General features: G+C 34.7%; 1 protein-coding gene across 1 annotated transcript in view; it reads left to right on the top strand.

Annotated features, from left to right (window-relative positions):
- Positions 1–15,629, top strand: part of DCC (DCC netrin 1 receptor) — a 1,221,566-nt gene that overhangs the window by 561,667 nt on the left and 644,270 nt on the right. The window contains exon 3 of the mRNA XM_025365180.1: positions 3,506–3,790. Within this exon, the coding sequence (XP_025220965.1) occupies positions 3,506–3,790 (285 nt within the window). The remainder of the gene's footprint in view (positions 1–3,505; positions 3,791–15,629) is intronic.

Raw genomic sequence — 15,629 nt, 5'->3', positions numbered from 1 at the left:
GGGAGGCTGAGGCAGGAGAATGGCGTGAACCCGGGAGGCGGAGCTTGCAGTGAGCTGAGATCCGGCCACTGCACTCCAGCCTGGGTGACAGAGCGAGACTCCGTCTCAAAAAAAAAAAAAAAAAAAAAAAAAGAAAATACAGTATTTCATACATATGAGTTATAGTGAGTTTATTGTCCATTACTAGATATTCATACACGTGCCTTGAAACTATAGTACTAAGTTGATAGCCTGTAACTTCTTCTTCTTTTAAGACTGTTACACCACCATGAGATGTAAGTGCTAATATTTAGCACAATATTGGGAGTGCTAAGTCGAGCCTTATAGAGCCTTATAAACTTAGAATTGCTTTTGAATGTGTAGAGTTTCCCATTTAGAGACAGAAAGAAAAGACTGCATCATGTTTGTAATTTCTCACTATGACAAATAATCATCTATGTGAAATTTTCAAACATTGCATTGTTAACTTTTAAACAAGATGCAGTTCTGACCCTGGCTTGTTAAGATCTGAAATCATCACAGAGTACATGCAATTCTATTAGCCAATTCTATTAAGTCTAATTATATTAATATGCAATCCCAGCCTTTGTATTAAATTCTTCCAGGTAGATGAAGTTTACATAGGAAACCAATTGTTGAGTATCGGTTTGAATTACTATTTCATTTTACATATTCCAGGCTCTGAAACCTACTTGGAAATACATTTTTGAATGCAATAGACATTCGGTTATAAAATAGATGTTTTATTTTCTATTTTAGTATTTCTTGAGACAGGTTCTCACTCTCTTGCCCAGGCTACAGTGCAGTGGCACAGTCTTAGCTTTACTGCAACTTCTGCCTCTGGGCTCAAGCGATCCTCCCACCTCAGCCTCCTGAGTAGCTGGAACCAGAGGTGTGTGCCACCACACCTGGGTAATTTTTAAAAATTGCTTGTAGAGATAGCATTTCATCATGTTGCCCAGGCTGGTCTCAAACTCCTGGGCTCAAGTGATTCTCCCACTTTTGCCTCCCAAAATGCTGGGATTACAGGTGTGAACCACCATGAATAAATGGTTTAAATGCTTTAAATTTATCCAATGTGTGTAACTTCAAAAGAGCCATAAATCTGAATATATAAATGTCCAGATTGTTAAAATCAACTTAAAATTTTATTCTCACCTACATGTATTAAATATATAACTTGTGTGTACTGGAAAATTATTCCTGACTACATTTCCTTAACTGCAAAATAAAATACTAGGGATTACAACCAAGAAGAAAACTGTTAAATAAAAATAAAATTTGTTTGAAACTCATTGTCCTACATAAGCCTCACATCTATCACTACTCATTGCAGCTTTGGTTTGCGTGGTAGATACAGATCATGCTCTGTTTAAGTACGTGCCTTAAATCCATACCTGAGCCAATCTGTAGTAGATTAACATACTTCTTTGGAATAGACTAACAAGACTATATAATGCAGACAGTCTGAAAACTGGATTTTAAGCAGTAAGCATGGGTACCTGTTAACTAACTCCTTTTGTTCTTCACGCAGTGGTAGATGCAGCACAGACACAGATTAGTTCTTCTAACTGAAAAAGAATAAAATTAGGCAAGTGGCTGGCGCCCCCTGTAGGTAAACTGTAGTGTTTATTCAGGTATCCCCGTGGATCCAGATTTCAGAGCCTTAGTTTAAGAATCAGCTGAGTAATTTTAGAATATACATGTGAGGGAGAAATTAATATTTGCATCAATATTAAGGTTTTTGCATGGTATAGCATTAATAATTCTCACAAAGAACAATCTTAATATTGCAGCTCTAGAATTGCAGGTCTATTTCTGTGGATATAGCTATAATGAGTGATATCCTTCAGCAGCTTGTACCTAACCCACATGTAATTTTGGTCTAGTTTTAAATTTCATAGATTCAGTTATTTTGTGGTCCAAAAACTCTAATCCCTAAAAGAGATGTAAAATTTCACCTTCACTTAGGGAAGGAAAGTGAAATAGCATCTCTATAGCATTGCTTATTGTCTCTCATATTAAATTATGATTTGACTCAGGTCATTTTATGTTTACCCTTTCGGTCACAGCAAAATTTTTATCAGGTTGTGAGGAAAATTAAGATCATGAAAATTAATAGACGCAAATTCAAAGTAAGGGTAATTAAAACTGAACATAGTAGAATTTTGTTTACTAAAGATTAATGAGGCAATCAAGCTTTCTTGACAAAATTTAAACCTGGACCTGGGGAATGCTGACTTGAATTTATAAAATAAAAATCACAGTAACATAAAATATGATTAGTAAAACTTGACATGAACCCCAGACTGATGAATGGATCAAAGTTTATTGTTACATGTCCATACAATTAAAACAATTCTGGAATGACTCAAATGAATATAGAAATATCAGAATTTAACTGGGATGAATAGCAAACATTAATAATAATTAAAATTTAGTTGAATTTTCTCTAAAAAATAAACTTGCCAGTGGTCTTTCAATGATGGCATAATTGATACCAATAGATTTCTTTGTAATCATTTAAAAAAACACAAGAATTTCACGGTCAAAATTTAGGATCACAAATAACCACTTATACATAAAAGGGAGTGCAAGATGGCAAGGTGAAAACATCTACCTCTCTCATGTACAATGTCATGGCAGAGAAGGCTTATTTCTCACTATGCTTATACTCCGTAATGGCCAGTTTCTTTTATTTTTTCCTTATATTTACTTCATTCATATGAATGCATTATTTTCACATGTTATTTCACATGAATATTGAAGTGACCATGTGAATTAGATATTATCCCATTTCATGGTCCAAAGAAACAAGTTTCCAGAGTATTCATATAGAATAGGTGGCTCAACTAGTCTAGAAACACAAGCTGTTCTAATTCCAGCTTTTAAATCTTTTTCACTACACCACAGCCATAGCTGGCAAATGTGGATGAACATTTACCGTAAGCAGTAAACCCTAAAAGACAGTCCTTTGTTACTATAATTGGTGGTTCCTGTCATCCCTCTTTCTTGAAGCTGCTGTAGGTATGCCATATGACCAGTCCTTCATGAATCTTCATGACTTCATAACCCTTTGTCCAAAGTCGGGTAACAGGAATTCTGTCCATAGGACCAGGATTCAGAAGAAGAAGTTTCTCTTTGTAGGACTGTCATCTAGAAACTGAACTCGAATGTGGAATTTCACTTCTCTGAGCCTCAATTTCCTTATCTATAAAATTAGGCTGTTCTTATCTACTTTGTTTATTTTACAGGGCTGTTTTATTTACCAATAAATAAGCTTCTAGAGATGAATGGCAACGTCTTCATTACTTTTTAGCCTCTGAGCATACTGTAGTGCCAGACAGAAAATGTGGTAAAGTGTGAAGAGCAAATGAGATGATGTTTGAGAAAACAGCTTATAAAATATAATTTTCTATAAAGAATACAAAGTGTGATTATTTTTACTGGCGATTATTGTGCCTTTTTTGGAAGACTTACTCTTCCTTCTTTGTTTTTCTCCTAGGACCACTGCGGTTCCTTTCTCAGACAGAATCTGTCACAGCCTTCATGGGAGACACAGTGCTACTCAAGTGTGAAGTCACTGGGGAGCCCATGCCAACAATCCACTGGCAGAAGAACCAACAGGACCTGACTCCAATCCCAGGTGACTCCCGAGTGGTGGTCTTACCCTCTGGAGCACTGCAGATCAGCCGACTCCAACCAGGGGACATTGGAATTTACCGATGCTCAGCTCGAAATCCAGCCAGCTCAAGAACAGGAAATGAAGCAGAAGTCAGAATTTTATCAGGTATTGCAATGCTCTTTGTTGCCTTCAGAACGATATTCTCTGCAGTAAGTTGAAAAACAATTTTTTCTTTAACAGATATTTGTAATGGTCATAAGTTCTGTATTGTTCATTGTGTTTTGCTTTTTATCATTACTTGCTTGCTTGCCAAAGCATTCAATGAGGTTATGCCAATAGCTGTTCTTTTTTTTCTTTCTTTCTTTTTTTTTTTTCATGTCTTGAAGTTTCTGGAAAAACAGGTATCTCTCATTTATTCATTCAATTGTTCTATGACTATTTAGTGAGTGTTTCTTTGTGCAAGCCCCACTGGTAAGCATTTCTCACTTATTTTTTCATTTTCCTCTGATGACAGTCTAAGAGGTAGTTTTTATTCATTTCAAAGGAGGAAGGTGAAAACTCGCAACGTTAAGAACATTCCCTAAGTTAATATTGAACTATACATATAGGATATATATTATACATAGTTCAATATTAATCATATATAGTTCAATATTAAAATTAGGCTGATCTTACCTACTTTGTTAATTTTACAGGGCTGTTTTGTTTACCAATAAATAAGCTCTAGAGATGAATGGCAACATCTTCATTACTTTTTAGCCTCTGAGCATACTGTAGTGCCAGACAGAAAATGTGGTAAAGTGTGAAGAATTCTCTTTTGTATATTCTGTACTTCATTAGTCACAGGGATACTGACTTAGATGTATCAATAACCACTGGCAACACTTACATTTCATCTACCAGGCAATGACAGAAGCAAAGCTAGCATTTATTCCCTAGAATAAATTTCCTAGCTAGATACACATACATGCATCTATTTACATATCTATTACATACACAAAATTTTGAATATATGATATATATCATATGTGATATATGTGATATATGTCATACCTATAGTATATATCATATATACATGATATACAATATATAATTATCACATATTATATGTGACATATATCATATATATGATATATATAGATATCATATATGTATGTATGTATATATGTATTTTAGACCAGGGTCTTACTCTGTTGCCCAGGCTGAATGCAGTGGTGTGATCACAGCTCACTGCTGCCTCAACTTCCCGGGTTCAGGTGCTCCTCCCACCTCAGTCTCAGTAGCTGGGACCACAGACTTGTGGCACCACACCCGGCTAATTTTTTGTGTTTTTTTGTGAAGAAGAGGTTTCACCCTGTTGCCCAAGCTGGTCTCAAACTCCTGGGCTCCAACAATCTGCCTGCCTAGGCCTCCCAAATTGCTGGGATTACAGGCATGAGCCGCTGCGCCCAGACTGAACAATCGTTTACTTGTCCATTCACACGCTTATTTCTGAGAAGCATGGTGCTAAGTACTAGGAATATGGCAGTGACTAAAACTGTCCCAGAGCCTGGCTCATTAGAGTTCTGGGTGGATGCACACATGTAAGTAATTATAATAGGGTGTGATTGATATGATGGTAAAAAAAAAGTCATTTCTCTCCAACTCTTATTTTACTTTCTCTTCTCTGGCAAATCTCTAAGATACTGGCCTCATTTTGTGATTCTAAATAGTCAGAGTTGAATTGGATGTTCCCTAAGATCTCTTCTCTTCCAATAACCTCTACTGTAGTATACTCATGTAATGCCTAGTTTCTCTTTTAGCCAAACTTGTAAGACTGACTTAGATGCTCTTCTGAGAATCACAAAAAAGGCACATACTTGAGAAAGTGGAACTGACTACATCTCAAAGCATGGATGTTGGCTTCCGTCTCCATGCTGTTAACCGTGTATAGTTATCACAAGTACTTCAGCTATGCAGAGAGTAGCATTCCTGTAATTCTAAAAGCAAATTGGCAATTCAATTGGAAGTTTCCAGGTGCTTTAATGAGGACATCTCTGAAACCTCTCTTTTGTATATTCTGTACTCCATTAGTCACAGGGATACTGACTTAAATGTGTCAATAAACATTGGCAACACTTACATTTCATCCGCTAGGCAATGACAGAAGCAAGACTAGCATTTATTCCCAAAACATACATGCATCTATTTATGTATCCATTACATACACAAAGTTTTAAATATTTATATTCACATATTATTAATAATGCATCTGTTGAGTATACCAGATAGGAAGCCAAGGTAAGCTGCATAGAAAATTGGCAAGAATATGTTTATCTGAATATGACAGGAAAGTCTGTTTTCCAGTGGTATTAAGGAATCAAGTTGAACTAATGAAATATTAAATTAGAAATGCAAAGTTTTAAAAGACACAGAGACATAATAAATCCCCATTTACCTGTCTTTGTTCGCCTTGCAACAGCCATTTGCATTGTAAACCATGGAGATTTATTTAAAGCCAAATTTTGCTTTGTTAATTTGCCTAAAATAGAGAATATGTTGTACTTTTGAGATGTGTGAGCATTTCTTAGCCGAATTGAAACTGATATTTTTGTAAATGCATCACATCAAATGAAGATTTTTATCTAAATTCTATGAATTCAAATATAAACTTTAGAAAAAATTATGAGTTAAGATAGTACATGAACGTGTGCGCACATGCATGCGTGCACACACACAAGTTATTGTTATACTTGGCTAAGCCTGTCTCGTAGGCTAGCTGTCAAATAAAGAACTTGCTAAAGGAGAATGCGTTTAACACATCCTCAAGTTTACAAGTTGGTGTAGAGGTCAAATTCACAAATGCACAATAAGTACGAGATTGAGAGCATGAATGAGTGAGTGAATGAATGAATGGCAAATCTCTGCTTCTCTTAGTTGCCACTTAGGGTTCTCTCATTTTAAAAATCATGCTAATCCTTTCTGAATCAATTTCCACTCTCTCTAAGTACCGATGTGAGGCAGTAATAAATTACAGATATAATACATATGTGTGTATATGTGTGTATACATGTTAATACATACACGTACCTATACAAACATCATATTAGCATGACTTAGGACTATTAAACATGGTACCAGAATGGTTAGAACTTTTGAAAAGTTTGTTTTTTTCTGGAGTCGCTAAATTACCATGTTGACTGATGAAATAATTTATATCTTGCTTTAGTTTGAGACATAGCTGTTAATGAGAAATTTGGCAACTTTCCCCAACATTCATTTTTACCATAGTTCATAAGAAGTGTTTGAATTTATGTGTATGTGGTTATAGTTATATAATTCTAAATAATATTTAATTTAATATACTTACTCAAGTCTGTGTGAAACTTATTTCAGGTTGCCTCTTTTATATAGAAGGTGTCTTTTATCACAAAGTAACTGAGGTCTATTAAATTCAGAGTTTAACAAACAGTAGTTTTAAAGTGCTATCTTTCAGCAACCAGTTTCACTTTATTCATTAAATAAATACTTTATTCAATTAACTTTTGAATGAATCTTATATACCTGGCATCCTGCTGGTTGCTAGGAATGAAATGTTGGAATACCATGCCCTAAAAAAGCTTATAGTCCAATGGGGGAAATAGACAAAGCAAGTAGGCTGTGTTGTGAAAGAAGAAAACACAGAGCCACCACTACCCTCAAAAGAGCCATATCAACAAGTACTAGCTAGGTAAAGAGAAGTATACACCATGGAAAAAGAGCACCATGCACAAAGCATAAAGAAAATAGAGATCAAAACCTTTTCAGGCGAACTGTTTACCTTCTGACTGGCTCATAGGCAGGAAGCAATAAAGGGGAAGAAGCTGGAAGGAAGGGAACTAAATGGTAAGGAGGATGAGATGGAAAGATCCAGAAATGATGTTTGATTTGGTCCTGGAAACATATCACAAGCGGCTTATGGGTGAGGGGATAGAATCCAGGCTCTGATAAAAGCTGGTTAGTAGAACTTTTCATTGAGACCGGAAGTAGGAGAGAAGTGTGATTGTGTTTAAAACAGATTTTTTTAGAAGATATTTTCCCATAAAGTTTTATCTCTTCCAGATTAAAATAATTATGTCATTAAAGGTATGAAAATTAGTACCTAGTTTCATTTGTTGGTTAATGTTTTAAGACAAATTAAATTTTGGCTTTTGGAAATTATACATGTGTAACAGAATCAGTAATACATTGTTCTAAAGCATTTTTTAAAATATCAATAACAAAACACTAAGTCAGAGTTGAGATATTTTACAATATCTGATTGTGTGTAATGGCGAACATGTGATGAATGGAAGCAGCCATTGTGGTTGTCAAGTTCACTTTGTTCATGTCACATCATGTCTGAATGCCAAGCAGGAGATTGAATTGCAGAATTATAAATCTGCTTTGGGCACTAGATTGACTACAATTACTGGCCTATACAATGGAATTCTTATTTTAGTTTGCTTAATGGCCTAATTGAATTGATCAATTGGTAATTCAATCTATTGTTTGTTTAACTACAATTAGATGACTCTGAGCCCTGTATAGACCTGAACTAAATATTTATCTAAATAGAGACATTGGCTTTTAAAGAAATAAATTGGACTAAAATATATATGATTTTTCTCTATTTTTATTGAAATAAATATTAGCAGAAACCATTCTAAAATCCATCTTATTTGAAAGGAAAATCCTGTCTGAAAGGAAAACAAATAGTTTTAGATTTTTCTTCATCACTAAGAATTTATTCCTCAATGGTACATTAAACTTTTTAGTTTTGCTAAATATTACTTATATTTCAAAACTAATCTATTTTCTATAAAAAAGGTTGTAGTTACAGAAAATAGATTCCATTTCTATGGAATAATGATCTGTATAACAAAGAGGACACTTTCTTCACTTTTAAAATTTATCATCAAGCCAGATGGTTAATTCATGCAGCCCTATGACTAACATAAGGCAGAGAAGGGCAAATTCAGGTACTCAAATCTAGTTCCAAATGAACATAGACAAGGAACTAGTTGGGAAATTCAGAAGATTTTTATAGATTATTATCTTATAGATCATAAGGGAAGAACTGTCTGTACAATGATTCCAGTAGATGATAAAACCAGAATGAGAAGTTGAGCTCACCGTATGGAGATCCTGGAACCTCATGCCTAGGAATTTAGAATTGATTCAATTAACTTTGTTGATGATTGGGCATCACTGAAGGTTTTTGAGCAATGAATATACTGACATAAACATACACCCAAAAAACAACAGGAAGTGAACAGCCCATTAGGTTAATGCATTATGTGATATTTTGTCTCATATTTAACGTTTTTTATGCATTGTAGGATTTTCACATAGTGTGTTTTCTTTATAAGAATCTAGTTTGAATAAAACTTTCTCCTATACCAGGGCATAAAAAGGGTGCACTTAGCCTTTCATAATTTAAGGTGGATAAAATGGTTTCTTGTGCTCCTCTCATATATACCAGAAAAAAAAATGAAGTATATGATCATATTGTATGTAAGCCAGGTGAAGTCCATGTTTTCTAGATATATCAGATTTAATTCAGATGACATGAAAAGGTCTGCATATGGACACTCACAATCCATTTTCCATGGATTCTGCTCACATTGACTTAACATTGACCAATTAATAAATATTAAAAATTCCCGACTTGAACTACTGTTATAGTAAGTGGTTAGTATCATGGGGTCTGACACAGATTAAGTACAAATCTTTGTTTCACCACCTGGTAATTGTACAATTTAGGGCATGTTACTTAATCTGAATCTTTATTTATTTATCTTATAAAATGTAGCAAGTAATATCGCATATTTCATAGGATGGTTGTGAGGCTTGAGTTTGACAAGGCAAGTACAGTGCCTGGAACTTCAAAGTCCTCAGTAGCTTAGCATTTTAGAGTTTCCAGTTTTAAATAAATCGATTTTCATGTCAAGATTATTTCTCTGGTAATAAATTACCTGACTTTGGATTCTGGGTCTCATAAGTATTAATTTGTCTACTGGTAGTTCATTACACATGCTTTAGGCTATTTATCTGTAGTCCTGGTAGATTTCTGCATTTTATTTTCACATCTAAGAGAAGTCAGAGTTTCCTGAACCTTCTTCCTCTCTAGTAACTTATTGCTACATGATTTTACGTTTCTTTACCTCTCCAGTAGCATTATTTTCCTTTGCTGTATGATGTGGTACAAGAGGAACTGGTTTAGAAATAGGAGTCAGGAGATAAATAAGCTTGATAGTATTTGATCTTCATTACTGGTGAACAATTCTAATCCTCTCAAACCGTTAGTTTCCTTATCTGTTAAGAGAAGGAATCAGCCTTTTCAAATCTTTTCACTACAAAGGTTCTAATTTATTATTTCATTCCACATTCACCCTCAACTCTGCCTTTACAATCCTAGAGTTGAACAATTTGGGTCTGCAAGATGAAATCTAAGCCTTAAAAGCCACAAGGCCATCCTATAACACAATAATTAATAAAAAATAGTTTTAAGTCAGTTTATGCTGACTTAAAAATCACATCAAAAGAAGACAGGATACCTTTTATTGTGTACAACTAAGTTCCACGTCATTCTGAGACCCTCTCCACACCGGATGATAACTTGAGCCTGCTACTACTTACTCTAGGCAGAGCACAGGAGTAAGCTGACAACCGTGTTGTAGTGGATTTAGTTATAGTAGATCAGGTCAGTTAACCATTGTGCGATAATCAAGGTAACCAGTCTTTCACATGGAGCTGGTGACATTCCTTTCAGATGTAACAAAGCCTCATATGTTGATAAGCCTAAACTGACTTACTGTGGATACATAGACCATTTCTGTTTGATTCTGAATTGAAACGTAATTCTTTCTTTCCCAGTGGTCTTTGGGTGGATATCAGCAAGGCTCAGGATTCCAAGCTGAACATTTAAAAACTTGGGGACTGATTACATTTTTCTAGTCATGTCTGTCATTCTAAAATTGTGATCTCCCCCTCAGCAAATCTACCAGTTTTTTTTTTCTATTTTCATTATTGACCTTGAATGATGTTAGATATGGGTTATATTATATTCTCTTAGCTACTATTTCCTGGTAAGTTACTATTTCCCGTAAGTTCAAAAGCAAAAACAATGTATTTGAGATTATCCTCCACGTAGAGGAATGAATATGTCTTGGAAAGGAGAGAACCTTTTTTTTTTCCCCCAAGAGTCTAATGAGGACAAAATATGGTCATTTCTGCATTTACTTATGAATGTGACATTTAACAGCCCTAGATGGGTCATCTTAAGGGTGAGGCAATCATCCGTGATTCTCACATGAACAAGAAAGCCTCCCTGAGGGTGTGTAGAAGCCAAACTTGTAACCCATGCAGCAAAAGTCACAAAAAAAAAAAATAGTGAAAAGACCTGTAGAGCTTGCTTCCTTTTCTGGCCTCATTTGCCATCAATTTATTCCTGGAACATAAAAAAAGATAAATTTAGTCATAAATTATGGGCACACTTTTATTGATTCAACACTGGCAAAATGGGAAATAATCCAAATGCTTTGGTTCATGATCAAACAACAAGAGTCAAAATCACAAACCCATTGCTTTTCTGGAAAGTTTTTCATGCTGCTTTATGCATATATCTATACATTATGAAGATTTTTGGATTCTCCAAACTAACTTTGACACATCATAATGGCAACATTTGTTTTCTGGGATTCTACTGTCAGCTGCAAAATTAAAAAAAAAAAATCTAAAAATAAAAAAAAAATCACTTCCTTCAGACTTGCTACAAAATGAATCTGATAGACTCAAAATTTGCTGTGAGACACAAGGGGTAGAAGCCATACGCCAGTGATAAGAATAGATGCTCTCCTTTCTTCCGCCAGACTCTAACTAGAAATAGCAATATGTATGTGTACATGGAGAAAGAAAGAGGAAATATGAACAGATGTAGGAATATTTACAGAGAGGGAATGTCATTTTTAGTACTGAATTGGTGTAAATGAGGAAGGAAAATGATAGAATCCTAGAGTGGTGAATAATAGCTCCAGAGAAATGACTCCTTTCTCCCTCCATGTTCAAAGCTTCTTGGCTTACAGCCAGATGGAGGTTTTCATTTTTTTATTAAATAAATTCTGATTCCTGTGATCAGTTTGGATTTGGCTGGCTTTTCAATAAAGAATATTCTAAACACAGAGTTAGAAGGAGTTTCATGGAATTTTTCACTCAGAGCACATATTAGAGTACCTACTGGTGTTTGAAGGCTCACGGTACCTGCTGAATTTTCTAAAACAGAGCTAGATGGGGGATGGCGGAGCAGCCAGCAGGTGAACAGTAGGTTAGCTTGAAATTGAGGATGCAGACAGAGCAAACCAGCTCTCTGAAGTTAAATTAATTTGTAACTCTTATGCCTGGGAAGAAATCAAAGAGAATACACCACAGTAGCCTGCAGTGCCCTTTCATTTCCATTTGGAAATGTGTTTGATATTCCATGGAGGCAGGAATTTAATAAAGAAAACCAAGGAGTACACAATGAGGAAAAAAAGGCTTTTGCATTCAGAAAGCATAAAAATTAAAAGCAACTACTGGTTATTTTGAGGAAGACAGTTATTAAGTTGTGAAAACTGGTATTGTTTTTCTTGCCAGTGTAGATGTCGACAGTCCATAATTTAATTTCTCTATGTCTCAGTTATTCTTTAGATTCGGCGCCATAAATTTGGTGTTGAGGTTCCTAAATAATTGTTTAGAGAAATGGCCCTGTTAAAGGAAAGCCGTAGACATCACTGCATGAGCATAAATTCTAGTTTACTCAGGATAGTTTTAATCACACCCAGTGTCCTAAAATATTTGTAAGGAGTGTTTTTTTAGACTCTAAGAAGCATCGCAGGTTGGATAATTCATATGACCAACCAAGTCGTCTACCATGAGGGGAAGATAAAATTGTGTGGCCCCAAAGGCATTTGGGAAACTCTGTGAATATGGACAGTGAAAGATACCTCTCAGTAGGTCACACACACTCAAATAATTTGACCATTGTAATGTTTTAACCTTTTTTTAAAAAAATTCTTTTAAAAGGATATATTCTCTTCCTTTAATACATCTTCCCTTCTTTAGGGCATGGGGCCTGATGAGAGCTAACTTTTTGTTTCTGAATATATTAAGTGTAAGTAAATGTGTCAGGTTATATGATCCATGATGCTATTGGACTTTTAACAAACTATTGCTGAAATATAGTAATTGAACATATTTATTTTTTGCACTACTCAAATGCAAAATAAGAGGGGCAGGAGAGGTAGAAAAGAGGAAGGAAGAAAAAGGGGACAGAAAGGGGGAAAAAGAAGAAATATATTTAATTTATCAATTTCTATTTGAAAGATATAAAACTATTTCTATGTTGAAGGAAAATGGGCTTCTTGAGTATTTCAGAAACATGATTATTTTATGAGACTGTGTCTGCATTTGTTCTCAAAGTATGATAGGTACCTAGAACTTTGAAATTTCTTGAGATGCTTTCAGGGGATCTGCAAGGTCAAAAATTATTTTCATAATAATACTAATATATCTTTTGAGGGTTTTTTTTTTTTTTTACCATGTTGGCTTAAGAATGTCCATGATAGAGCAGTGAAAATTATTAATTGTATTGTCTCGATCCTTAAAGTACACATCTTTTTAGTATTCCAAATATCAAAATAGGAAAATACATACACAAAACTAAAAGTATAATGGGTTTTGCATGGTAAACACTTCTGAGATAATTTGAGTTTCAAGTTGAATTAGCTACCTTTTTTTTTTTTTTTTTCCTTTATGAAACACCATTTTTACTTGAAAGGACAGTCAATAGAAAAATTTGCTATTGAGACTTGGGTACTTGTTACACATTTCTCAAAAATGAACAAAGTGAGCTAGCTACTTCAAGGAAAATTATATTTACTGCCAAGAATGAAATTCAAGTTTCTAAGTTAGAAATTTGCAAAACATGTATCTGCCACTGGGAGCTTGACAGCTTTCCAACATTCAAGCACCTTTCTGATGGGATTGGTGGTGAGAGTAGCAAATGAAATTTTTTGCTACTCTATAAATGTGTCAACATTTGGAAGATGTGTCTAATACAATGTACCAATCCAAATAACCAGTGATTGATGTGACAAAATCATGCATGGGTAAAAGATCTATTCAAAATACCAACTAGATCAGTAGATTTTTACATAACATAGGACAAAACATTTATCAATATGGCGCCAGATTTCACATTACAACTAATTTTCAAGATGCTGCTTATTGAGTTTTGTTGGTGTTCAAGGATATCTCTACAATTATGTGAAAAGGCTATCAAAATACACCTCCCTTTCCCAAGTACATATTTATTTGAGGCCAGATTGCTTCTATGTAATTCAACAAAAACAACAGAACAATGTGAATGCAGAAAGTATTTTTAAATTAAACCAATAATTTTTAAGATTTATAAAAATGGAAAGAACTACCACTATACTCAATATTTTTGTTTTGGCAAATACAGTTTTTTTTTAAAAAATGTTATTTTTGATGGGATAAAAATAAATATTTAGTAGACTGGGCATAGTGGCTCATGCCTATAATCCCAGCACTTTGAGAGGCTGAGGTGGGCAGATTGCTTGAGCTCAAGAGTTTGAGACCAGCCTGGGCACCCTGTCTCTACGGGGAAAAAAAAAAAATCCAAACAAAAATGGCTGGACGTGGTGGCATGTGCCTGTAGTCCCAGCTATTCGGGAGACTGAGGTGGAAGATGGCTCGAGCCAGGGAGGTGGAGGTTGCAGCAAGCCGAGATCATGCCACTGCACTCCAGCCAGGGCAACAGAGCGAGACAGACCCTGTTTCAAAAAGAATAAATATTTAATAAATATTTTAAAAGTCTGTTTTTATTTTTAGTATGGAACGTATTTTTTGCTATATCCTATATAACCAAAAGCTAAAGGGCTTCAAGGGGATAATAATTTTCAAAAGTACAAAAGTTCCTAAGACCCAACAGTTTGAGATTCACTGTCTGCATCGTTGTTCTTTGTTGTAATGATTGTAGACTGATCATCCTCAACCCGGATAACAGATTAAGCTAAAGTAGGCCAATATTTCTATTTAGGAAAAAGTGAAGAGGAAAGAGAGAAAGGAAAGAATAGCAAAGGCAACATATTGCCATAGGGTGGTTCCACACTTTAATGCAGTCTGTGTAGTCTGAGATCAGTATCACTGTAATGATTGTTTTCTCTTTCTTTATTTCCATACCACCCTCTTGCTGTCTGGGAGGATTAGCTATACTGCCACCAGGATAACAAACAGACCAGTTCAAAGAATCAGGTCAATATTTTCTCCCCAATAGGAAAATGCTAAACTGGGCTTGAGATCAAGCAAAGCATTACTGCTTTTAATAAATTTAGAAAAGTAGTTGCATAATTTTGTACATTTACATTCATGAGTGTCACATTAAAGAGGTATGCTTTTGTAGATTTTAATACCAAAATTTGACATTAGAAAAAATCCTTCCTTTCTGCTGGCTTGACTGTAAAGCTATTGTCAAATATGCTTTCTAGGACCCACACTTATATTTTTCTCTTAGTTTTATTTTAAAATATGTCACAGATACATACAAATAAATGAAATGTATGGATACCTTAGAGAATAAAAAGGAAAATGACCACATAAGGGTCAACCAATTTATGAAATAGAACATTACAAATTTGCATTCTGATACCCTCTCCTGTAATTGAACTATGTTCATTAATTCACTGGAAAAGTCTTTATATTCTATTAGCTGCATAACTGCATTTGGATATGAATAGTGGTTCCCATATAATGAGAACACAAATGATTTTTAATCAGTAATTACTAATTTCATCATGGTTCCATTAAAATCGATTTAGTCAACAAGACTCACAACCTAGAATTTTAAGTTCACATCTCCCAGGACTTTTTAATCTATTCTTACGGAGCTTAGAGGAAAAACTCTCATTTACTCTTATATATGTGCCTTGAATGTTAGTCTTTAACT

Source organism: Theropithecus gelada, chromosome 18, assembly GCF_003255815.1.
Source record: "Theropithecus gelada isolate Dixy chromosome 18, Tgel_1.0, whole genome shotgun sequence".
NCBI lineage: Eukaryota > Metazoa > Chordata > Mammalia > Primates > Cercopithecidae > Theropithecus > Theropithecus gelada.
The sequence above is the reverse complement of the archived record's forward strand: the minus strand, read 5'-3'. Positions and strand labels throughout refer to the sequence as shown.